At 41.6% G+C, this 27,516-nt stretch overlaps 1 protein-coding gene across 3 annotated transcripts in view; it reads right to left on the reverse strand.

The window, feature by feature from the left end:
• Positions 1-27,516, reverse strand: part of RB1 (RB transcriptional corepressor 1) — a 96,682-nt gene that overhangs the window by 62,909 nt on the left and 6,257 nt on the right. For all 3 annotated transcript variants that reach the window (XM_072976835.2, XM_072976833.2, XM_072976839.2), the window contains 2 exons: positions 16,981-17,087; positions 12,774-12,908 (listed from right to left, as the gene is read on the reverse strand). In XM_072976835.2, coding sequence (XP_072832936.1) covers positions 12,774-12,908; positions 16,981-17,087 — 242 coding nt within the window. The remainder of the gene's footprint in view (positions 1-12,773; positions 12,909-16,980; positions 17,088-27,516) is intronic.

Here is a 27,516-nt window from a genome sequence, read left to right on the forward strand (position 1 = left end):
ATCTTGGATAACCCAGGTGTTCTTGGACTGCAATTCCCAGAAGGCTTCACTACCAGCTATGCTGGGTAGAGTTTCTTGAAGTTGTAGTCCAAGAACACCTGGGTCACTCTAGCTCAAAGCGAAGCTAGTGAGTCTTGTGTTGGGATTCTTGAAGGGGCGGCAGAAAGTGGATTACCAGGTGGGTTTAGAGGTGTTTCACAATCGGAAATGGGGAGACATGGGGCCAGTAGACTGAGATGGCTGTTGCAATGTCAGGAACTTCACTGGTCCCAACCCCTTCTTATTCTCTTCAGTACCAAAGGTCTGAGAGGGAGGAGGGAAGCAGGCTACCCCACACAAGCGGCCCCTGCCTTTGGTTCCTGCAGCCTGGCTGAGAGGACAGGGCTGTATGGGGTCAACACCCTCCTCACCAAGGGGGTGGGAGCCGCTTGGTACTGTTTTGTGTCTTTCGACTGATGAGAGTAGCAAAGTACTGCAGGGATGGCGTTAGGAAGGCAAAAGCTGAGAATGAGCCAAGGTTAGCAAGAGCAAGCAACAACAACAAAGCATTCTTCAGGTATGTGCATAGCAAAAGACAGAAAAAACAGTGGCTTGGCTATTCAATGGGGATGGAAAAATGATAACAGATGACAAAGAAAAGGCAGAAGTACTTGATTCCTACTTTAGCTCAGTCTTTACCCAAGACCGTCTATGACCACCAGGCAAAAATGAAGTACAAAGGATGGAGATAAGGACCTTCAGATTGATAAACAATTAGTCAAGGAATACCTTATTACTTTAAATGAGTTTAAATCCTCAGGCCGGACGAATGGCATCCAAGGATATTGAAGACCTGGCTGAAGACCTTTTAGAACCACTGCTTATTATTTTCTTGAAATCATGGAGAATGGGTGAAGTGCCAGATGGTTGGAGGAGGGCTAACATTGTCTCTATCTTTGAAAGAGGGCACAAAAGAGGGACCAGGGAACTATAGACTAGTCCGCCTGACATCAATCCCAGGGAAAATACTGGAGCAAATTATAAAGCAGTCAGTCTGAAAGCAACTTGAAACAATGCAGTAGTAACTAAAAGCCAACATGGATTTGTCAAAAACATATCTCACCAGACTAATCTGCTCTCATTTGGGAATGCTGTAGACTTAACGTATCTTGTCTTTAGCAAAGTGCCCCATAATATTCTGATTAGAAAACTAACTAGGTGTGGTCTGGATATAACTCTCAGGTGGATACACAGTTAGTTACAGAATCATACTGAAAGAGTGCTTATCAATGGCTTCTTCTCAAACTGGGAAGAGGTAACAAGAGGAGTACCACAAGGCTCAGTCCGGCGCTCAGTGATCTTCAAGATTTGTATTAATGACTTTGAGGAGGGTGTGCAGGGAATAGTTATCAACTTTGTTGATGACACAAAATTAGGTTGAATAGTGAATGTCTTGGACGACAGAACAAAATTCAAGATCTTGATAAGCTTAAGCCAGGGGTCAGGGAACTTTTTTACCTTTTACCCCCACAAAAATTTATATACACCGACATTATCCCCTTGATTCGAAAGGAAGGAAATCATACATTATTTGAATTAAAAATATTATTGAGTCTACACAGGTTGTGTACCGAACTAGCAGGATGCACCAAATTTGATAAAGATGTGCACTATTTTTGCTGGAGCACATTGCATTCCAGCCATGGTGTGGTATAGGGAGTAGTAAGGTGTCCAACGTTCCTAGCAAGTTGCATTAAATTTTTGCTAGCTCACAGAGGATTTAATCATCATCAGTAGCTACCAGAGTGGTGCTAGGAATGACATGCTTGCTAGAGACAGCTAATGCAGAATTGGGGAGGGGGCTTTCTCTACCACTTTAATCATTCTATGTGTGGTGTGCAAAAAGGAACAAACCAGGCTAAAGGCCATGTCACCCACCCTGGTGCCACGGCCCAATATCAAAGGACCAGTATGCTTTTTTATCATCATCAATGGAAAACTCAGCAGTAGCCAGAGGACTGGAAAAGATCAGTCTACATCCCAATCCCAAAGAAGGGCAGTGCCAAAGAATGCTCCAACTACCGAACAATGGCACTCATTTCACACGCTAGCAAGGTTATGCTCAAAATCCTACAAATTGGGCTTCAGCAGTATGTGGACCAAGAACGCCCACAAGTACAAGCTGGATTTTGAAGGGGCAGAAGAATTAGAGACCAAATTGCTAACATGCACTGGATTATGGAGAAAGCCGGAGAGTTCCAGAAAAATATCTACTTCTGCTTCATTGATTACACAAAAGCATGGCAGAAAGTGAGGAGGAATTAAAGAACCTCTTAATGAGGGTGAAAGAGGGGAGTGTAAAAAAACGGTCTGAAGCTCAACATCAAAACAACTAAGATCATGGCCACTGGTCCCATCACCTCCTGACAAATAGAAGGGGAAGATATGGAGGCAGTGACATATATTACTTTCTTGGGCTCCATGATCACTGCAGAGGGTGACAGCAGCCACGAAATTCAAAGATGCCTGCTTCTTGGAAGGAAAGCAATGATAAACCTAGACAGCACCTTAAAAAGCCACCCTTCCCCCCACCTTAATTCAAGGTTTCTCTTTTTCTTGCCTGTTCTTTTTCATAGTTTTGAGTCAGTCTCTCTCCCTCACTCTCTCTCTCCCCCTCACACACATACACAAATCCATCCACCCTCCCTCCCTCCCTCCCTCTCCTCCCTCCCTCCACTTCCTCCCTCCATTTTCTACATACATTTAGATAAGCTTGATGAAGTACTCAGTCTCTTGCACCTTTCTTCCCTCCTTCCCTTGCTTGCTCCTTGATTCTTTCCCTCCTGCTGCTTCTTTGCAGTCATTTCCGGAGGAAGCAGTCATTCAGAAGCCCCAGATTGATTGATTGATTGACTGATTGACTGATTGATTGCCTGGGGCTAATCCACAGCTGCAACCAATCAAGGAGGCTTATCTCTGATCTCTGAACTAACGGAGGATTTACAAGTGCCCTGCTGCAACCAAGGAAGTAACAAGGAGAGATGGCTTACAATTTGAGGTTTGGCTGCAGAGGGTGGTGGTGGGAGGGAGGGAGGGGGTAGCACTCTGCTCATTACCCCCAGGATTTTCACTTTTGCCACATTTGGGGTAATTTAACCCTGTTCCCCGACCTATGGCTTAAGCACTGAGCTGAAAACAAGACAATGAAATGTAATAGGGAGAATGTACAGTTCCATACCTGGGGGGGGGGGGGGTGGAGAGAGAAACCAAATGCATGGTTACAAAATACTACAAGTGAGAAGGATCTTGGAATTGTCATAGATCACAAGCTGAATATGAGCCAACAGTGTAATGTGGCTGCAAAAAACGCCAATGCTATTTTAGGCTGCATTAACAGAAGTATAGTCTCCAAATCCTGTGCAGTTCTAGTCCCCCTCTATTCAACACTGGTTAGGCCTCCTCTACAGCAGTGCTTCTTAAACAGGGGTCCCCAGATGTTCTTGGACTGCAGTTCCCAGACCCCTTCACCACTTGCTGTGCTGACCAAGATTTCTGGAGTCCCAAGTTTGGGTCTCCCATCTGGGGACCCAAGTTTGAGAACTACTCATCTAGAGTACTGAATCCAGTTCTGGAAATTGCATTTTAAGAAGGATGCCAACAAACTGGAACAAGTTCAGAGGAGGGCAACAAGGATGATCAGGGAGCTGGAAACCAAGTCCTATGAGGAAAGACCGAAAGAACTGGGCATGTTTAGCCTTATGAAAGATGACTGAGGGGAGATATGATGGCACTTTTGAAATACTTGAAAGACAGTCATACTGAGGAGGGGAAGGAACTCTTCTCAATCACCCCAGAGTGCATCGCAGTAATAATGGGCTCAAATTACAGGAAGTCAGATTTAGACTTGAGGGAGCAGTGGCAGCAGCCACCGCGGCGGGTGTTTGTGAGGGGGCCGCCCAAGGGAGGTGGCCAGGCCGGAGCCTTCGAGTCCAGCTCCCCCACCCCCTCCCTCCACCCCCCCTAGGCCGGCGGCCTGGTGAGGCCGGCCTCCCACTTCCAACCTCCCTCCCTCCTCCTTCCCTCCCTCCCCACCGTTTCGGACTCCCGCCACCGCCGCCATGGACTCGGACGAAGGCTACGACTACGAGTTCAACGAGGACGAGGAGTGCAGCGAGGACAGCGGCACCGAGGAGGATGAGGACGACTAAGACCCCGATGATGACCCGGACGACGGCAACCTGGACCTGGGCGAGGTGGAGCTGGAGCCGCCCGTGGGCAGAGAGCACGACGGGCTGATGGGCGGCGAGATAGGAGGCCTGGGGCCCGGCAGCGGAGGAGGCGGAGGTGGTGGCGGCGGCAGCAGGCTGGGAGGCAGCGGCCTAGGTGGGCCGGGCTCTGGCGGAGGAGGCGGGCTGGGCCACGAGCAGGAGGAGGATTACCACTACGAGGTCCTGACGGCCGAGCAGATCCTGCAGCGCATGGTGGAGTGCATCCGAGAGGTCAACAAGGTCATCCAGAATCCAGCAACTATCACCAGATTTAGGCTTGGGAAATGCAGTCCTCACTCTCCCACTGAGTCAGCAGGGCAGGACAAGCTAACTCAACATGTTTCCCCACCAAAGGATCAACCATTCCAACACAGTGAAAGAGGGAAACCTAAAAAAACCCAAAACCCTTCAGTGTAATCCACATCTATGGTCATTAATCCAGGATGTAATCATTGTTTATCAAGGTGGGTAGGAGGTTTCCATATCAAGAGGCCTGACTAGAACATTCAGGGAGACTAAGGACCTGCTGCACATGACATACTCTACCCAAAAACATGCAGGGTGACTACCATGGTCAGCTGCCATTCCATAAACATTTTCAAAGCAGTATTTGAAGAGTCCACACTCCACTGGCCTACAAGCTGACCTTGCCAAAAGGAACTGGCAGAGTTTTGACACTCTACAGCAGGGGTCCCCAACCCCCGGGCTGCAGACTGGGACCGGTCCGTGGCCTTTGAACGACCGAGTTGCCGAGACAGATCTTCGAGGGCTGAAGGAATGTGCGCATATGTGAGCGCTCTCCAGCCCACCCACACGTAGGCATGCCCTTGCACGCCCACCCTCACATGCACACACAGACTAATGCACCCACGCGCACTGCCACCATTCTCACCAGTCTTTGGGAGAACGATCTTCAACTAAACCGGGTCCTGGTGTTTAAAAGGTTGGGGACCACTAGTCTACAGTATCTTAACATGGCGCCATTATACCTGCTGGCCACTCAGGGCCATGAGATGTCTATAATGTGATATATGTTATACATTTGTTGTGCAAAGGTGATTAGGTTTGACCATATATCTTATGTCAAGCATGTGTGAAACTGACCCAAATCTATTTTCCCAACCGCTCTAGCTCCTTTGGTGTATATAGCTGGCTTATAAATCCACAGCTGTGGCAGCCCAGTAAGATATGGACAGCTCCTAAGCCCACTGCAAAGAAAACTCAACTCAAGATGTCATCCAGAAAGTGCTATAAAAACACCACCTCTAGCTTTAGAAACACCACACCATGGCCATTAGAACCTCTGTACAGTGGACCCTCAACTTACAGACTTTTCGAGTTACAGACTTCTCTGGCTGCAAAATTTAGATTCCACTTGCAGCCGGAGAATCGACCTACAGACCAAAAAACAAAAAAACAAAACCCAAAATGAAACAAAAATGGAACAAAATGGCCGGTTGCAGCATTAATCAGTTTTCAATGCATTGTAGGTCAATGGAGACTCGACCTACAGACTTTTTGACCTGCAGCCACCATTCCAATACAGATTAATTCCATAAGTAGAGGGTCCACTGTAAACACACTGGGCACTGATCTAAACCTAAATGGGAGGGTCCTATACTGGAAATGCTAGCTTCTAAACACAAAAGTAGAGGCACCAAGTAGATCTTGCATGATAGTGTATCGGGATGGGTAGCAAGTACACATTGATAAAGTAAACATAAACATTTGTACACCACCTCTTCAAGAAATACACAGAACAAATGAAGTTTTTCCTTCTTAAACTCCTCAGCAACACCATGAGATACATTATTTGTTTAAATTATTTTTACGCTACCTTTCTCCTTAAAAAGACAGCTAATAACAAACCTATCCAAGTAGGCGGGATTGAAAATAAAACAGCGAACATTATAATGCCATTGTACAAAATGCTGATAAGACCGCACCTGGAGTATTGCGTACAGTTCTGGTCGCCGCACCTCAAAAGACATTGTGGAACTGGAAAAGGTGTAGAAGAGATCAACTAAAATGATGGGGCCCCTCCCTTATGAGGAAAGGCTACTTTGGGGCTCTTTAGCCTAGAGAAAAGGCACCTGAGACGTATAAAATTATTCAGGAGATGGATAAAGTGGATAGAGGGAAGCTCTTTTCCCTCTCACACAATACAGAACCAGGGGACATCCACCCAAACTGGGTGTTGGGAGAGTGAGAACAGATAAAAGAAAATATTTCTTTACCCAGGGTGTTAGTCTGTGGAACTCCTTGCCACAGGATTTGGTGATGGCATGTGGCCTATGTGCCTTTAAAAGGGGATTGGACAGATTCCTCAAAGAAAAGGAGGTTACAAGCCATGATGGGGACATATAATATCCAGCCTTAAAAGTACTTCTAAACGCCAGATGCCAGGGAGGAGTATCAGGAGACAGGTATCTAGTTGTCTCGTGTGCTCCCAGGAGCATCTGGTGGAACCACTGTGAGATACAGGAAGCTGGACTAGATGGGCCCTTGGCCTGATCCAGCAGGGCTCTTCTTATTTTCTTATGTAGCTAGTCACTGAGAGAACGTTTGATGGAAAGGAAAGGTACCTGCTTGCTGAAGGACAGCAAAGATGGGGCCAGCCTGGCTTCTTGTGGGAGACAGTTCCAAAGTCTGGAAGCAGCAACAAATAAGACCCTCTCCTATATCCCCACCAAATGCACCTGTGATAGTGGCGGGACCAAGGGAAAGGCCTCTCCTGATTATCTTAACACCTGAGCAAGCTCATATAGGGAGATGTGATCCTTTAGAGCTTTATGCAGTACTTTGCACTTATACCTGTCTATCTTGTTGTTAGCCGCCCAGAGTGGCCTGGTTGCCAGATGGTGCGGGGTATAAATCTAATAAATAAAATAAATATAGGTTAAAACCAGCAGTTTGAATTGTGCACAGAAACAGATTAGCAGCCAGTGGGAATGCTGTAACAAGGGGTTATGTCATCCTTGTGACCAGTCCCAGTTGTGCTAATAGCATCAGTAATTGGCCCAACAACTGTTTACAGAATCATATTTTTTTCTGTAACAGTTTTGTAACATTTGTGCAGTTATATGGCCTTATGATAAATCCATTTCGAAGTTCAAGAAACTGTTAATGGAAGAAAGTGAAAATAGAAATACCACACAATATAAACATACAGTGGTGCCTCGCAAGACGAATTTAATTCAATCCGCGGTTAATGTCTTACGAAAAATTTGTGTTGTGAAATGCAGTTTCCCATAGGAATGCACTGAAGTCCAATTAATGCATTCCTATGGGCAAAAAAGTCAGAACAAAGTCAAATTTGGTTTACAAACTGTTTATTAAGTGCTCTTTAAAGCCATACATATTGTGCAGATGATTTCAAAAATTTCAATCAAAAACTCTGACTTTTTAAACATCATAGAAAACATTTAAAAATCAGCAAAAATGAGGCAGGAACAAAAAATGGAAAACATTTGTCTTGCGAAGCATGGCCATAGGAACATTCATCTTGCGAGTCATCAACCCCATCGCCAAAACCATTCGTCTTGCAAGTTTTTCGTCCCACGAGGCATTCGTCTTGCAAGGCTCCACTGTACATATGTTTAATCAGAAGCAAGTCCCACTGAAATCAATGGAACTTAGTCCCTAGGATTTGGGGTTGCAGCTGGAATCTTCTGACACAAGATGACTTTGCCTGTATGTATGTATGTATGTATGTATGTATGTATGTATGTATGTATGTATGTATGTATGTATGTATGTATGTATGTATGTATGTATGTATGCATGTATGCATGCATGCATGCATGCATGCATGTAATTTTTAAATAATAATTTTACCTCACCTTTCTCCATAAAAGGACCCAAGGCAGTTCAAAACAGAAAAACAGTTCTCAAACCAGGGTTTTTAAAGTTTTAGCATAGTAAAAATAACTTTTTTTAAAAAAATCCAAAACTTTAAGATATAACGATAGAATCATAGTGAAGTTGGAAGGGGCTTATAAGGCCATCAACCCCCTGCTCGATGCAGGAATACAAATCAAAGGGTATCTGCCAGGTGGTTGTTCTTCTTGAATGCCTCCAGTGTTGCACCACTCACCACCTCTCGAGGTAATTTGTTCTACTGTCTTAATGAACAGGAGATTTTTCCTGATATTCAAGTGAAATCTGGCTTCCTTTAACTTGAGCCCATTGTTGCGTGCCCTGCACTCTGGAATGAACAAACACAGATCCTGCCCCTCCTCTGTATGACAGTCTTTCAAAAATTTGAAAAATGTTATCATACCACACCTCAGTCTTCTTTTCTCAAGCCTAAACATGCCCAATTCTTTCAGTCTTTCCTCATAGGGCTTGGTTTCCAGCCCCTGATCATCCTTGTTGCCCTCCTCTGAACTTGTTCCAGTTTGTTAGCATCCTTCTTGAAGTGTGGTGTCCAGAACTGAACACAATACACTCAAGGTGAGGCCTAACCAGTGCTGAATAGAAGGGGACTAGCACCTCACAGGATTTGGAAACTATACTTCCGTTAATGCAGCCTAAAATATCATTTGCCTTTTTTGTAGCCTCATCACACTCTTATATTCAGCTTGCAATCTATGACAATTCGAAGATCCTTCTTGCTTGTAGTATTGCTAAGCCAGGTATCCCCCAACTTGTAACTGTGTGTTTGCTTTCTTTTTTCCTATGTGCAGTACTTTGCAGTTATCCCTGCTGAATTTCATTCTGTTTTTTTGAGTCCAGTGTCTTCTTCTGATGGCTATCTAGATCATTTTGAATTTTGTTTTTTTCTTCCAGCCATTCCACCCAATTTTGTGTCATCTGCAAATCTGAGAAGCATTTTCTGCACTCCCTCATCCAAGTAATTAATACAAATGTTGAAGAGCACTGTGCCCAGGACTGAGACTTGGGGTACCCACTTGTTGTTGTTTAGTCATTAGGTTGTGTCTAACTCTTTGTGACCCCATGGACCAGAGCACACCAGGCCCTCCCGTCCTCCACTGCCTCCCAGAGTTTAGTCAAATTCATGTTTGTTTTATTTATTTATATGCCACCTGTGATGAGATGGAATATGTGATTAAAATCTTGTATTGAACATGGGTTTTGTAATTAGGAAATGCGCAAGAGAGGTTCCATCTTGTTTCTCAGTATAAAGGATCTTTGCTATGCTGACAGGGTGTTTGCTAGTGAGAGCTGGGAAAGTGCTTTTCTGAAAGCATGAGAAGAAATATTGTGATAAGATAGATGGGTTTTGTTGTGACTCGGGGCAAAACCACAGAAACCCAAATAACATCTGTTAGCCGTGAGAAGGAAGGTCAGGTGGTACCGCAGGACTGTTTGCCTAACGACGGATTGTGATTGGATGACATCGTGGGAAGGAGCAGATAAGGATTTACCAGTTACTCTTGAAAAAGGAACTTTTACCTATGGTCAATGTCACTCGTGACTCACTCTAATGTCTTTCAGGACCAACCTTTAAGTCATGAACTACTTTTAGGTCACTCATGGCCTACTCGCATGGATTACTCATACACACACACAGGAAATATTCTTGACTCCTTTCATGGACTATTTCTATGGACTATTCCTATGGACTATTCTCGTGGATTATTTCCAGGACAATGGGATATTTTCTTTTACAGGATTTTTCCTTTTGTACAGGATTTTTCATTTACAGGATAATGAAGGACTCTGGACTTTTTCTGACCTAATTGGATTATTTTGTTTTTCCTGATGGATTACCTGATTGGAACTGTTTTTGTTATTTTTCTTGACTTTTTGAATTATTTTAATGTTTTTGGACACTTATATATTTTTCATGTTTTCTTTGCTTCACTACAGTTTTGCGATTAATCAGCAAAAAATTTAATTTCTTGCTTTTGCATAACTTGACTTTTACTTTAAGGAACTTACTTTTTCTTTAATAAAATAATGATTATAAAAATCAATTGGTTTCCTGAACAGTAAACTTGTCTTAGGTCATCTGATGGTGCATGCCTCGGCCTTGCATATTTAATGAGTCCTGCCTGTGGTGCACAGTATGTCTGATGACTGACTACAAAGCCCACATGGTTTTCTATCAGTAATATTCAAGGGTACAAGGGTGTTCTTATTAGGGCAGACTTGTAAAAAGGAGGATTGACACGCCTAGCTGAGCTATGGGACTCTCTCAGCACATTTTAGGGTGTACAATCTCCTGATTACTCTCTGTCCGACCGATCAAGCATCCTCTTGGGGAGCTGATTGCTGACACCGCCCCCACTACCCAAAGGTCTCTGGGTGGCTTACAACATTTTTCAGAGTTTCGCGGGTAGAGAATAACTCAGAAGTGGTTTCCCCTTGTAGCTTCGATGACATTGTCCAACCATCTTGTCCCCTGTCATCCCCTTCTCCTCTTTCCTTCACTCTTTCCCAACATCAGGGTCTTTTACAGGGAGATTTCTCTTCTCATCAGATGGCCAAAGTATTGAAGCCTCAGCTTCAGGATCTTCCCTTCCAGTGAGCACTCAGGGTTGATTTCCTTCAGAATGGATAGGTTTGATCTCCTTGCAGTCCAGGGGACTTTCAAGAGCCTCCTTCAGCACCACAATTCAAAAGCATCAATTCTTTGGCGGTCAGCCTTCTTTGTGGTCCAGCTCTCACTTCCATACATTGCTATTGGAAAAACCATAGCTTTGACTATGTAAGGTGATGTCTCTGCTTTTTAAGATGCTGTCTAGGTTTGTCATCGTTTTCCTCCCAAGAAGCAGGTGTCTTTTAATTTTGTGGCTGTTGTCGCCATATGTCACCATCTGCAGTGATCATGGAGCCCAAGAAGGTAAAATCTGCCACTGCCTCCATATCTTCCCCTTCTGTTTGCCAGGAGGTGATGGGACCAGTGGTCATGATCTTATTTTTTTTCATGTTGAGCTTCAGACCATTTTTGTGCTCGCCCCTTTCAACCTCATTAAAGGGTTGTTCACTGTAATTCCTCCTCACTTTCTGCCATCAGAGTGGTATCATCTGCATATCTGAGGTTGCTGATATTTCTTCCGGCAATTTTAATGAATCAGGGTTGGGATTCATCCAATACAGCCTTTCTCATGATGTATTCTGCATATAAGTTAAATAAGCAGGGAGACAATATACAGCCTTGTTGTACTCCTTTCCCAATCTTGATTTTAAATAGTTCAACTGGAATGCCATCACCTCCACTGGCCTTGTTTTTAGACAAGCTTTCTAAGGCCCACTTGACTTCACTCTCCACGATGTCTGGCTCAAGGTCAGCAACCACATTATCTGGGTTGTCCGGGATAGCCAGGTCTTTCTGGTATAATTCCTCTGTGTATTCTTGCCACCTCTTCTTGATGTCTTCTGCTTCCTTTCTTGCATTTCCTTTTCTTTGGGATAGTTTTTGTTGCTGCCTCATGTACAATGTTACAAGCCTCCATCCATAGTTCGTCAGGCACTCTGTCCACCAAATTGAGTTCCTTCAATCTGTTCTTCACTTCCACTGTGTATTCATAAGGGATCTGGTTTAGATTATACCCGACTAGCTGAGTGGTTTTTCCTACTTTCTTCAGTTTAAGCTTGAGTTTTGCTCTAAGAAGCTGATGATCAGAGCCACAATCAGCTTCAGGTCTTGTTTTTGCTGACTGTATAGAGCTTCTCCATCTTTCACTGCATAGAATATAATCAATCTGATTTTAGTATTGCCCATCTGGTGATGTCCATGTGTAGAGTCGCCTCTTGTTTTGTTGGAAAAGAGTGTTTGTGATGACCAGCCTTTTCTCTTGACAAAACTCTATTAGCCTTTGCCCTGCTTCATTTTGAACTCCAAGGCTAAACTTACCCATGGTTCCTTTTATTTCTTGACTCCCTGCTTTAGCATTCCAGTCCCCTATAATGACAAGAACATCTTTCTTTGGTGTCAGTTCTAGAAGGTGTTGTAAGTCTTCATAGAAATGGTCAATTTCAGCCTCTTCAATATCGATGGTTGGTGCATAAACTTGGATTATTGTGATGTTGAAAGGTCTACCCCACTTGTTACCTCCTCCCAATTAGAGAAGGACCCATTAATCATCACCCTCAGAGTACGATTCTGTAGCCAATTGTGTATCCACCTCACACTTGATCTATCCAGCCCACACCTAGTTAGCTTGCTCATCAGGATATCATGGGGCACTTTGTCAAAAGCTTTGCTGAAGTCAAGATATACTACTTCTATCAGGGAGGTCACCTGATCAAAAAATGAGATCAGATTAGTCTGGCAGGATTTGTTCTTGAGAAATCCGTATTGGCTTCTAATTATTACTGCATTATTTTCTAGGTGCCTGCATAGTGACCATTTTATAATTTATTCCAGAATTTTCCTTGGGATTGACATCAGGCTGATTGGTCTGATTTCCTAGGTTCCTCTTTTTGCCCCTTTTGAAAATTAGGACAATATTAGCCCCCCTCCAATCATCTGGCACCTCACCTGTTTCCCATGATTTCATGAAAATAATGGACAGCGGTTCTGAGAGTTCTTCAAATGAAAAACAAATATTTTACCTTTCAAACCTTTGATAGAGTGCCAACAGTACATCATATTTTTTCTTTAGCCGTGAGGTAGCGCTATCCACTTTGGTACTAAGTGTGTCCATGTTGACATCCATTTCTTTAACCAAGTACATAAATGTGCACACACTGCAAAGAAACGTAAGAAAAGTAACAAAAAATCTTTTTGAATCTAACACCTGGAAAAATCAAACAGTAATTCAATAGATATAGCAAAAATTCATTACTATTTATCCCAAAACCCACAATTCTGCAGTTTTTGTGGCCAACTATTTTCAGGTAGCCAGATATAAAAAAGAAATACGATTTGAAAATCAGAGATAAGAAGACTGAAGCTTATGACAGTTCATTTCTTATCTATGTTGAAGCCATGGAACAGCGATGGTCCCGAAGTACTGAACCAGATGAACCAATGAACCAGAGGTTTGTGCCCATCTCTACTTTCAAGCTATCATATCACTGCATCCTTCTACAGCAACTGTCTAAATTATATGAGTGTTACTCTTCTGTGACTGGATGGCTGCCTTCAGATGGTGGCACTGGGGGATTTTTCTTCATTGTGGCACTTGATTCCATCTGTTCAATAATAGCAGTTCACTTTTTATAGCTTTTACATTTTTACATTTTTAATTGTTCTACTGTTAAATTTTGATTGCAATTTCCCATGTGTTCATGATTGTTGTGTCAAGGTAAGATATAGATTTAGATACAGATTTAATAAATAATTGAAACCAATGGTTATATCATCTATATGTAGATGACATGCAATGATTTCTCTTTTTCATTCCAACCAAAGCTATAGCTCAGTGGGTGTGCTGGACCAGTGCCTATCCGTGGCAGTGAACTGAATTAAAGTTAAGACATTGGAGCTGAATCCAGACAAAACAAAGGCACAGCTAGGCACTTCATAGTGCTTAAGCACTGCAGTGCTTATAACTGTACTTATGATTATATTTCTCCTAATAAAGCACACTCATAACTTACGGCAGCTTTTCCTGTGTTGGGGCCCTTTAGTGGGTTTGGACAACAACTAGTATCAGTTATGACCTCTGACAATGCTGATTGGTGCTGAGGGAAGCTGAAATTCAAAACATCTGGAGGAAGACCATGTTGGGAAGATGGTAACTTCCATTATATCCCTATCATGTAACTGCACAATTGGGACACTGTAATCCACGATAAATGGGCCTGCCTTTCAAGTAGGTTCAGTGGGGCAGAACATAACAGTGAAATTGTTAACTGAGATTTTGAACATATTGCATCTTTCTTACTTATGCTGTCTGCCAGTTTGTTTTTGGGCCAAATCTTGAGTGCTAAATTTTCACTCACAAAACTCTCAATTGTACACATAAAAGAAAACATTTTCAACAGGTTCACCAGCAAAAGCCCATGTTAATTGCCCCCTTAATCTGAGGTATGGAAGGTTGCCATGAGGGGGCACCTCAATTTCGGCAAAGATCACATGAAACAGTCTTACCAGGCACCACTTTTCTGTGACAATCTACAACATTTTTATTTTAGTGGATCATTTTAATGATCATGTGAACATTATTTTATCATTCTCTGTTTACAAGTCCTTTCCAAAGAGCAGGAGTCCTGTCAATAATTTTCAGCTATTCTCCTAGTGTGTGTGTGTTCCGTGCAATCAAGTAGGAGCCAACTTATAGCAACCCTAATAGGGTTTTCAATTGATAAAATATATAAGGAGTGGTTTTGCCAGTTTCATATCCCAGTGAGTTTCCATGGCCAAGTGGGGATTCGAACTCTGTTCTCCAGAGTCCTAGTGTGTCAATCTATCCACTACACCACTCTGGGAATCTCCCTACTCCTTATTCAACTATTTTCCCCCACTTTTCCATAATTTTTGGAGAGTCCTTCTAGAAAAGATATTTTAAGGCAAGAGGCTTCAGGAACAACTGGAATCTCTGAAGCCACCCTCTTATTTCCAATGAAAGATTTCACGAACTGAACAGCACCCTGAGGCTAGCCCCTTGAAACCTGTGACAGTTTGGGTCCTTCCTGCGCAAGCTGAACTGTGGCACAGATAGGATGAGATATTTATGTAAAGAAAATATCGTGCTTTACATAGCTGTGCTCAAGAAGACATCTCAGACCAAGAATGATTATCATCCTTTCCCCTTTAAGTGTCCCATACCACAGACCATCCTATTCAGGACAATCCCTCAGCCCTCATGAAAAAAAATTAACTGAACTACTTCTAACTCAAATATATAATTTCATTATTTAAGCTGGAAACGGAGAATGTCTAACCCTCCATGTGTTGCCTGGACTAGAAAACACAGCCAAAGAGGGGGTAATAGGAACTGCAAACCAAAAAAATCTAAAGGGCAACATATTTCCATTCCTGATTAGAGTTGCAATCTTATTTAAATATACTAGGAGGGTGAGCTCCACCACAGGAGGATTTCTTTTCAAGCAGAGGATTGTGGACACATGCATATACACTACATACTTATGTTACGGCTGAAATGCTGTTGCACAGCTCCACATGCATCGGTAGAAGCAAACTGCCACTAATTAAAGGCTTCCTTTAGGGATTTTGGAGTGCATGCAACTTCATTGCATTGCGTACAGTCAAAATTACTGTTAATCAGCTGCAATATGCTAATCATTTATGTACACATGGGACTATGCAACAGGGTTTTAGTCAATGTGTAGTGTTGCATCATCGATTTATTTGCATATAACAGTGGGGGCCAACCTTGGGCAACCCAAGTGTTCTTGGACTGCAATTTCCAGAAGCCTTCAACGCTGGCTGGCCGGCCAGGGTTTTGGGAGCCTAAGTCCAAGAAAACATGGGTTACCAAAGGTTGGGAACCACTGACATATGCCTTTTAACAACCATTAAACATAGCTGATAATGTAATACTGAAATTGAACATTTTTCAGAAGAAAAGATAGGTTTAAGAAAGAAGGCAGAAAATGATATTTTATAATGGGGACAGATAAACGATATCATTATTAGGTTGGAGGTCTCAGCAAGTGAAATAGTTTTCAGGTGATTCCAATAAATTCAAAGTTATACAATCCCGTGGAGAGCACTCTAGATTCTGGGCATTCAAAAAAAAAAAAAAGGCCAGTACATGATTGCCACTTGCCAAAAGTATCCAGAGAACAACAGTACATGGAGGTTCCTGGAAGGAGCAAAATCATCTCAGTATCTATCGTATTTTTCTGTGTATTAGATGCCCCCATGTATAAGTGGGGCTTAGCAAGTGTAGGGGGAAAGGGATAAAAGCGCTGCAGAATCACTTTGAACCCTGCTTTCTCCTCCACTTGTTTTTGTTCTCTCCTCAGCTTACTTCCTTGTATAAAACGACCCTCAATTTTTAGTCTAAAGGTTTTAGACAAAGTTATAGTCTTACACACAGAAAAATACAGTAACTTCATATCCCTTAAAGCAGAGGTCATCAACCCCCAGTCCACGGCCCGGTGCCATACTGGGCTGTGAAGACAGACCTCCTGCACGCACTCCCCTCCCCACAGCTGCTCTGCACATATGCGCTGGCATGAACACTCCCCCACCGCTTCATGCATGCACCCAAGTGCCTGTGCAAAGGGGTGTGCGGGTGTGCAGGCCCCCCTGCACATGTGTGAATGGGTGGGAGAACTCTCACGGCGGTACTGGCAGGCGGGCACTCCCTCACCACTTTACACATGCACCCAAGTGCCCGAGCGAAGGTGTGGGCGGGTGCCTGGGTGTGCATGCAGGAGCCCCTGCACATGCACAAAGGGGTGGGGAGCACTCACGCCGGTGCTGGCAAGCGGGAGGGCACTCCCTCACTGCTTCGCACATGCGCCCAACTGCCTGAGTGCCCACGCGAAGATGTGGACGGGTGCATGGATGGACGTGCAGGCGCCCTTATGCATGCGTGAACGGGTGGGCGAGCGCTCACGCTGGGGGGCCAGCACTCCCCCACCGCTTTGCGCATGCGCCTGAGAGCACGCATGCACCTCCACGCACCTGCAGGGGGGCACCTACCTCAGAGGCTCAGCAGGTCCATGGTCCAAAAAGGATGGGGACCGCTGTCTTAAAGCATTACTATAAACAATAGTAAGAGGCCCATTCACAGTAATCAGTAACCAAATCCACAACAATATTTACATATATTTTGTTTTTACTATTGTCATCTATTGCACATCTATTAAACAGTAAAAATCTCAGCTAAAATAAACATACCTAATATTTAAACATTTCAGAAGTTCTGTAAATGTGAAAGTCACCTCGTCCAAGTCTACTGCTGCTGAAAAAATACAGATCCCACACAATTCTTTAATATGGCCCTCCTAGAAGAAAGAAATAGTTACTGCAACAAATATTGGGAATAAGAAACAGGACAGTTGTTTACCTATCTTGTCATTTCTAGTGACTTATTAACTATAACTGAAACAAGCAGCTAACTTCAGATTAATATTTGCTTGTTTTTCTTTCTAGTAAGGACATACTCAAGAATAAATTATTCTGCTTGTGGTTAAAGAATGCTTTGGTTTTATAAAAGACGTCTGGAAACTATATAAACCATAACCCTCATTTCTCCAATACCAGCTCTGGTGGCCCCATGCCCATCAATCAGTTGAGAAGCAAAAGTGGGCCACACAAGAATAAGATCACGTTTTCTCCAAACTTGAGGAACTAGCCAAATACAACATCGTCGTTGTTGTTTAGTCGTGTCTGACTGTTTGTGATCCCCATGGACCAGAGCACGCCAGGCCCTCCTATCTTCCACTGCCTCCCGTAGTTGTGTCAAATTCATGTTGGTTGCTTCGATGACACTGTCCAACCATCTCATCCTCTGTAGTCCCCTTCTCCTCTTGCCTTCACACTTTCCTAACATCAAGGTCTTTTCCAAGGAGTCTTGGAAACATATTATAAACTAAAAACATATAATACAACATATTATAAACTAAAAACATTTTTACACTGCAAGAATATTCAGGCTTGCACCTCAGTGCCTTCTAAGATCTACATAATATTTTATAGTGATTTTATTAGTGGCAAGAGAAGATTTATACACTAAATGGGGGACAACAAGACTTTTGTATGTCAATTATAAAGTACAAGTAACATGGGGGTCTGGTGGACAGCGGTAATGGGGAGAGCATACAGGCTACTGGGTTCCAGTACAAATAATGGTTCAGCAGTTGCCAGGCAGACATAATTAACAAGAATTCATTTGTGCCACATTTGCAAAGATCCTGGATTATCAATAAATGCAATTGTCTTAATTTCATGGTACAAGTTGTTCCACAATTATATTTGGCTCTCTAGAAGCCCAGTCAATAGATCAGCATTATTTATATACACAGTTGCGCCCTGCTTTACGATTGCTCCGCATTACGACAAAACCGCATTACGACACTTTTGCGATTGCAAAACGATGGTCTGAATAGGCTTTTTTCGCTTTGCGATGATCGGTTCCCTGCTTCGGGAACAGATTCTTCGCAAAACGACGATTTTCCTACAGCTGATCGGCGGTTTCAAAATGGCCTCTGGGTAAATAAAATGGCTCCCTGCTGTTTTCTGGGACAGATTCCTCACAAGACAGCCACCGAAAATGGCCACCCTATGGAGGATCTTTGCTGGACGGTAATTTTTTAGCCCACTGGAACGCATTAAACGGGTTTTAATGCGTTTCAATGGGTTTCTTATTTTCGCATTACGACATTTTCGTTCTACAGCGATTTCGCTGGAATGAATTAACGTCGTAATGCGAGGCACCACTGTAAAATAAAAGGTAACCCCTCTTAATTTTGCCCTTCTTTTCTGTTGTGTTCATCAAAGTCTCTACACTATTCTTTTCATCAGTGCCGACTCCCACACTGTTAATTCAAGAATGCATAACAAGTTTACATGTTTCCAGTTTCAAGCAACTTCCAACCTAGCCACTGCAAGCAATAAAACTAAAAACTCTGTGTAGGAGCTTTCCATTTACTCCAGTGAATACTGAAAACAGAAGTTGTGCTCCACAAAGTAGTATAAGTGCTATATATCAGTGCCCAATAATCTGCATCAATAAGCCATTCAATCACACACACAAGAGAGCTCCCCCTAATACTCTCTCCAACACCGTGGTTTATAATTATTGTCAATATATGAACATTCAACAGCCTTCAGGTTCCAGAAATACATTATTTTATCAGTAGTTTCCTTTAGTTTTGCTGATACAACCTTGAAATGCAGTGATTCCATTGGTCATCTGAGATGGCAAGTCCCAGTGTATCTTTGCTGCAGCTATCTCTTCATATTTGTCACCTTCTGACTGAATCTGAAATTTGCCTGTCACAAAGCCAGCCTAACCAAGTGATATATTTTGTTCTGAATGAATGTATTTGTTTTGCAAACATGGAAAGTATTTAAAAATCTTAGTTAAAAGAGACAGAGGGCAGCAACCTTCTAGTTCAGTATTGCCACCATGTAGTCCTGGTGTTGTGACCCTACATGCTGCCATCCATGTGCCAATGGATCTCACAACCACTGCCCTTCAGTTTATATATGGAATAAGGATTTCATTCAATGACTATAAATTCTGCAAAGAAGCCATAAGCCACGTTGGGATTTTTAACAATTTTCTATTTCTGTAATCTGAGCCTCTTGTAAATTGATTCTAGGATTCTGATGTTCTTGCTTGATCTGAGTCAATAAGATGTTGAGACTCATTATGGTCTTTTCTTCATCACATATAAGATAGCAAAGACATAAAGGAACAATTATTCATTTGTTTATTAGGTAACTGTAACTATACCTGTACCTTTAGGTTTAATTATTGTTACATAATTTCTGTTTGCTTTTTTAAAGAAGTATATGAGTCTTTGTTTTCAAATTTGTAATGTTGTTTTTTTAGTATGTATTATGGATGTCCAGAAATGTTCAATACTAAGAATTTGTATTGAACATTTCTGGACATCCCTAATACATACATAAGAATTTGTAGCTTGGCTCTTCTGCTAGCTTCTTGTTTTATGTTACCTTCCACAGTGCAAAAAGGCATATTATTTCAATAAGTGGTTCTGCTCTAGCTTTCTCTTTGTTTTTTTAAATTTTATATCCCTTTTTAATAAAAAATCCTCAGAATCACAGAACTGGAAGGGACCTTATGAGTCATCAAGTCCAACCCCTGCCAAAGCAGGATGACTTTTAAAAGGCCTATAACAGAGACACTGATGTTTCAGAGCCTGTATTCTCATTGCAAAATGATTTAATATTCTTACAAACTGGAAGAATGTGACTTGCTGCTAGAATTGTAGCATAACCAGGGATCTCTGCTGATTACCCACTAAAATGAGTATTTGCTAAAAATCAGCATAGCCCTGCCCAAAGACATTGGCACTAAAACCATGAATGAAAAAGGCAGTAGAGTGAAAAGATATAGAGTCATTAAGAGTGTTCAAAAATTAGGAGTAGATACCGTATTTGCTGGCGTACAAGACGACTTTTGGCCCTGAAAAACATGCCTCCAAGTGGGGGGGTCATCTTGTACGCCGGGTGCACTTCCAGCAACCCCCCCTCTCCCAGCGAAGTCACTTAACTGGTAGTAAGACCGAGTAGACCGAGCCCGCTCCTCCTTGGTAGCCTGGGAACAGCCTGACTCTAGCACCGAACAGCTGACTGTTGGGAACAGCAGAGAGGCGGCAGCCATTTTGAGATGTGACCACATGGCTGCTGCCTCTCAAAATGGCTGCCGCCTCTCCAAAATGGCTGCCGCCTCTCTGCTGTTCCTTCTTCCAGCAAACCCTGGCTCTCTCCGAAAAGGAACCAAAAGGGGCAAAAGGAACTCTCCCCATGATGCAGCCAAAGCAGAATCACGCATGCAGAAGAGGGGGTAGTCTTATACAGCAAGTATATAACAAACTCTACATTCTGAGTGGGAATGTTGGGGGGTCGTCTTATACGCCCAGTCGCCTTATACACCGGCAAATACGGTATGTTGTTGTTACAGGAGACTCATCAAAATGAGAACAAGAAAGAGATAATTAAGCACCCAATGTTAGGTGAACAATATATCACAAATGGAACAAATAAGGCTAGAGGGGTGGCAATAATCTCCATGAAGAATTCAGAATTTGAAGTGACTGATTATATGGGAGACCCTGAAGGCAGATATGTTATAGTAAAAGGAAAATTGGAAGACAAATTATTAACTAATGGTTCTTATTACGCCCCCAACATAGGTCAAGCAAATTTTATGCAGAGCTTTTTACGAAAGGTAAAAGAATTTGCCTGGGAAGAAATTATCCTAGGCAGAGACACAAATTGTATTTTAAACAAAATCAATACAACATCAAAAAATAGAAAGGTATCAAATGATGGTAATAAAATGAGGAAGCTAATAGATCAGGTTTAACTGATGGGTGGAGATATTTAAATCCTAAAGTGAGAGAATATACATATTTTTCTAAAAGTTATTGTACCTATTCAAGAATTGATCACTTCCTTATTTCAGAGACTTTGGTCTCAAATCTGAACAAAATACAATCTGCCCCAGAGATAGCCTCTGACCACGCACCATTAAAACTTTCTTTGGTCAATGAAGCAAAGAGTAAATCTAGAATTTGGATGTTTAAATATAGAAATTATTGGAAAAATAAAGAAATTAAAAATTTCTATGAAATAAATGATACTGCAGAAATAAAATCAGCATTGCTATGGGATTCCCTAAAAGCCTACCTAAGAAGAATTTTTATTATGGAAACCTCTAGCCCCGAAATTAAAAGACGCCTGCTTCATGGAAGGAAAGCGATGGCAAACCTCAACAGCATCTTAAAAAGCAGAGACATCACCATGCCAACTAAAGTCCGACTAGTCAAAGCTATGGTTTTTCCTATAGTGATGTACAGAAGTGAAAGCTGGACCATAAAGAAAGCTGACCGCCGAAGAATTGATGCTTTTGAACTGTGGTGCTGGAGGAGGCTCTTGAGAGTCCCCTGGACTGCAAGGAGAACAAGCCTATCCATTCTAAAGGAAATCAAGTCTGAGTGCTCACTGGAAGGACAGATCCTGAAGCTGAGGCTCCAATACTTTGGCCATCTCATGAAAAGAGAAGACTCCCTGGAAAAGACCCTGATGTTGGGAAAGTGTGAAGGCAGGAGGAGAAGGGGACGACAGAGGATGAGATGGTTGGACAGTGTCATTGAAGCGACCAGCATGAATTTGACCCAACTCTGGGAGGCAGCAGAAGACAGGAGGGCTTGGTGTGCTCTGGTCTATGGGGTCATGAAGAGTCGGACACGACTAAATGACTAAACAAAAGAAAAAGAATAAAGAAAGAACAAAACAAGCTCCAAGAACAATTAGAAAGTAAAATTAAAAAAACTATCGGAACAATATAAACAATTAGGAACCAAGAACATACTTAATGAACTAACAAAAACTAGAGCAGAGTTAGAAACATTGGATACTGCAAAGGTTCAGACTGCTATGAACTATTTAAAGAGAGAATTGTTGTTGTGGGTTTTTATGAACATGGAAATAAGGAGAAGAAATAAGGCACAGTCAATTCACTGAAAATTGGGAGCCTTTATTAAAATATGCCAGTAAAATAAATTTCGAGACATGTGGTTTGGAAAACAATTGGGAGCATTTAGATTGTTGGTCAATATTTCTTTAAGATGTGACGGGGATTGGTATAATTCTGATTTGGAGAATTGTGGGGAATAGCAATTGGTCAACAGTTAAATTATGTAACAATGTAAGATGACAGTTTACTATGTTAAAGCTTTGTAAAAAATTATTTAAAAAATGAAAAAGGTAGCAGAGAGCGTCATCAATACAGAATCTGCTGCATTTTTAAGGCAAGATTACCATCAATGCCTAGTGTGTGAAGAGACAGACAAAATGGCTCCTGCTACAAATCATAACACGAAAGGAAGCAAGAGTAAAGAGGAGACTGAAGCTGATGTGAGCATAAAAGAGTTATTACAACAATTAAGAGAGGAGCTATAAAGTGATCTCGCTGAAGCTTGATGCCAATAGAAACCAAGCGAACAAAAAGCCAGCTAAAGAGATCTTTCCTGGGGGACTTGCTTGTTGGGGGGCTGTAACTCAGATGTCCCAAATCTAATCTTTGCCAAACTTGGAGGAGGTGGGGAAGAGAGTTGCCTGAAGACTTGTGGTGGGTTTGGCATCTCTAACTCATGCAGGGACTGTTCTGCCACTCCTGGAAGTTCCAAATCACACAAGCCATGAAAGGGTTCATTTCATTGGAAAGGTCATGGTTTGTGAACAGCAGTGAACCACAAATCATCACGAACTGCCATTTTCCCAGTTTATACCCATCTCTAATATTATGTTATTGTTTATATGGTTTTTTAAGGTAAAATCAATAGTAGAGCATTGATTTTGATAAAAAATATGGTATAGTGAAGAATTAATAGAAGATGTAAATCCCTATTGATACCAAGTATAAAAAGTTTAAAAGAGGGATATCATTAAAGGAGAACAGTAGTTAGTTATATAGGCCATAATGACAAAAATAAGAATTTTGTCTTATAACATGAATGGCCTGGGATCAGTCAGAAATCATAAAGAGAATTAAATCCTGAAGTAGCTATGTTGTAGGAAACCCATATGAAAGAAAATGAGAGAGGAATACTGAAATTTAAAAACCTGTGCACTCAGCTTTTGGTGAGGAGGACATCCAAGACAATAGGAATGGCTGTCAAAACTGTCTCCAGTGATGATAAATGAGGTAGAAAGTGACAAGGAAGATTGATATGATGAAAGGCACAAATGAAGGGGAGGAAATTATACTGAGAATTTAATACATCCCCAAATAAAAAACGAGCAGCATTTTTGCATAAATTTCTTGGGAGAATAAAAAATAATGACGAAGGGGAAATAATAATGGGAAGGATTCCAATGGAGTATTAAATGAAACCTCTTAGATAAATAAAAAAAGAATGCACCAAAAGACCCCAACACAAGGACAAACAAAACTAACCCAATGGTTCCACAAACAACAAACGGGGCATGTAAATCCTTCTGAGAGGGACTAGTATTCTAAGAGATACAAATTATATTTGAGAACTGATCATTTTCTCATGCCTAAATTATTCACCCACAAGATAAAAAGGGTAAAGATTCATGCTGTACAGGAGTCCGATCATGACTCACTTGAGCTATGCTGGCTAATCCAGACAGAAAAAGAAAAAACCCATTGTGGAAACTTAATCCAATATTAATAGCAACATAACATATCAAGGACAAGATAAATATTTAGTATGATAGTTTTATAAAGGAAATACCAGACTTGAGACCTGCGGATGGATCCTCTGTGACACTCTAAAAGCTGTTAGAAGAAATTTGATACAGTTGGAATCACAAGAAAAGACAAGCAGAGAGAAGACTAGAATACATAAACAAAAATACAGATTCTAGGAAAAAATGGGATCAAAGACGACGTTGAGAGTGCTAATACAACAAACAATGGCATTATCATTAGACTTTGATAAAATTCAGAACACATATATCTTAACAGATTGGTCCAAGAATGATAACACATCTACTGTCCAGTGCCTTAAAAAAAACAAGGATACTGGAAATCAAATTAAAGATGATGCAGAGTGCTTTTTATAATGTTGTGAAAAGCTACACACTTGATAAATCGGATAGATAGAGGTTCTGGAAGAGTTTATAAGAAATGTGCATTTCAATCAAAAGATCTGTTAGATGAACCAATAACAGAACACGACATTAAAGCACTGTTACAAGGACTAAAACTAGACTAGCCCACTGGATTAGTGGATTTGCAATGGAATCATATGAACATTTTGCAGACATTCTAATCCCACATTTATTGCAATTATAAAATGCTATATTGTAGGAAGGAGACATACCAGGATCAGGGGTCACTGCCTGTACAGTAGCAGGGTCTAAACATAGCAGTAAAAGCAGTGTTGGGGTTTTTGGACCTATAGTGATGTTCAGTCAAGATCTTAAAATTCTCTTGACAATACTAATCAATGGAATAAACTCACTCATTGGGAATTATATAAATCATGACCAAATGGCATTTATACTGGGAAGGTACCTAACTGACTCCATGCAGCAAATATTAAATATAGTTTAACATCACTTCTCTTTTTAGATGAATTGAACACATTTGATACAGTGGAGTAGCCTTACCTCTTCCTTCTGCTGCAAAGCCTAGATTATGGGTATAAGTTTATTAAATCAATAGCAAAATTATATAGACTATACAACGTAGTTGTTAGAACAAACAGTGTTAATTCTGCACCATTTATATTACATAGAAGCAAGGCTGCCTTCTATCACCCATTTTGTTTATGACATCATTGGAGCCCCTAGCCTCAAGAATAAGAAATGAAAATGAAATTGAAGGGACAAAAATTTGGTGGGACTCACAAAATCAAACGATATGCAGATGATATTCTTTTATTCCTTAACACAACCACAGAACTTAATGAGAAAGTTACAAAAACACCTAAGCTGGTTTCAAAAATTTCACAAAATTCCTAATAAACCTTTTAAGTCTAAACTCTTGGGCTAGCAGAGCAAAAAGAAATCCAAAAATCCACTAAGATTGGAACTGCCTATTCTTACATTAAATACCTAAGTATAAAAATAAGAAAGCAGATACAGCAACTCATACAAAAAAATTATAAATCCATAATCAGATGGGTCAAAACACAAAAAGGAACTACAGTGGTGCCCCGCATAGCGAGTGCCCTGTTTAACAACGAATCCGCATAGCGATGCGGATTTTGCGATCACAAAAGCGATCGCATTGCGATGTTCTGAATGGGCGAAAATCGCATTGCGATGATCGGTAAGCGTTTCGCTTACCGATCTTCACATTGCGATGTTCTAAAAACAGCTGATCGGCTGTTCCAAAATGGCCACATGCATTGTTTTTGCGCGGTTTCCTCGCTTACCGAGCGGCGAAAATGGCAGCCGGATGGATAGGGGTGAGTTTCCCCCCACAGGAACGCATTAAACGTGTTTTAATGCGTTCCTATGGGTTTTTTTGCCCCGCATAGCGAGGAATCCGGATAGCGATGTTTTTTCCGCAACGGATTAACGTCGCTATACGGGGCACCACTGTAAATTAAAAATTTCCATGCTAGGGTATTAAGCAGCAACTAAGGCGCAGACATGGTGGCGCTGCAGGTTAAACCACAAAAAGCCTCTGGGCTGCAAGGTCGGAAGACCAGCAGTTTGAATCCACGCAACAGAGTGAGCTCTTGTCACTTGTCCCAGCTCTTGCCAACCTAGCAGTTCGAAAGCATGTAAAACTGCGAGTAAATAAATAGGTACCACTTCAGTGGGAAGGTAACAGCATTCCGTGTCTAGTCACGCTGGCCACGTGACCACAGAAACTGTCTACGGACAACCGCTGGCTCCATGGCCTGGAAACGGGGATGAGCACCACCCCCTAGAGTCAGACACGACTGGACAATTGTCAAGGAGAACCTTAACCTTTACCTTTTAAGGCGCAGAAACTACCAAATATACATTTTCTATTCCAAACAAGTCTGCTATACCCAAGGAACAATAAATTTTAAACGTGGTAAGGACTGTTAAATGAATTTAAGGTTAAAAAAAGTAGTTTTCCACAGTCTGCTCCATAGAAAAAAGGAGAAAAAAAGAAGAGGAAATACCTCACTTAAGGTATTACTGATAGTCTAGTTAACTAGTACCAAACAATTGTACAGTGAAGGGATGGGTGGAATAGGCACTAAAGCTCTGCTAACACCAAGTATGACCATCCCCAGCCACAAGGCAAAAAGCAGTAATTTCATAGCTTAAATGAGCAAGTTTCTGAATTCTTTTTAAAATAACTTTAAAAACATTTTTACACAGAAACCTCTTTTTAATGGCTTTTTGACCAAGAAGGAGTTAAAAAGTTCTCATATTGGGAGTCATTTAGTTTCATCCTGACTGACAGGCTCAAATTTCAGATCTCCATTAGCACTGGTAAGAGTTTATTTAAAAGTCACATCTTTCCCCTTTGAAACAGCTTTTTTCAGAGTCAATATTTCAACCCCTGCAGTCTGGATTGCATTGACTGGGATTAACAATTTTCTTTCAAAATCAGCAAGATTGGTCTTTTCAATTTATTTGATCTGTTTTAAATCTGCAACAGAAAAGATCAGCAGTGTATGCATAGGGAGGCATACAACAATTTTATACTTCAAAAATGGTAACTCAAAAATGATTTGCCCAAACATCCTGCACGAGCAGACTGTCTGCTACATCTGTGCCACATCTGGTATTGATCTGAAGTACAGTTTTCTTTTTTTGTTTGCTTGCTTGGGCTGCCGCCATTTTTAGAACTGCCTTGTGGAGTTGATTTACTCCACTGCACAATATCTATTGTTGCAGTCCTGTGCAACAATAGTTGGAGAGTTGATACAGGATACACAGGAATGCAAGGAGCCAAACTAGCATGGGAAACAGACTTCTCAGTTAGCATTACACAGCAGCAACGGGAGAAAATCTGGGCAATAAAACCCTTTAAAACAATTTCAGCCCAGAACAAGGAGAATGACTAAAACAGCCATGAGATGGGCACTTAAGCCCTGCACAGCTAAAATAAATGTTCATATTTGTCCAGCATGCTGGAGAAAGTGTAGCTAGACAGGAACATTAGCTAACCTATGCTTGGAATGCCCAAAAGTAAAAACATATGAGGGAAATTGATGATCATATTTCAAAAACAATCAATCAAAACATTGGAGTCTGTGGAGCTTTGTATGT

This window comes from Pogona vitticeps, chromosome 1 (assembly GCF_051106095.1).
Source record: "Pogona vitticeps strain Pit_001003342236 chromosome 1, PviZW2.1, whole genome shotgun sequence".
NCBI classification, from domain to species: domain Eukaryota; kingdom Metazoa; phylum Chordata; class Lepidosauria; order Squamata; family Agamidae; genus Pogona; species Pogona vitticeps.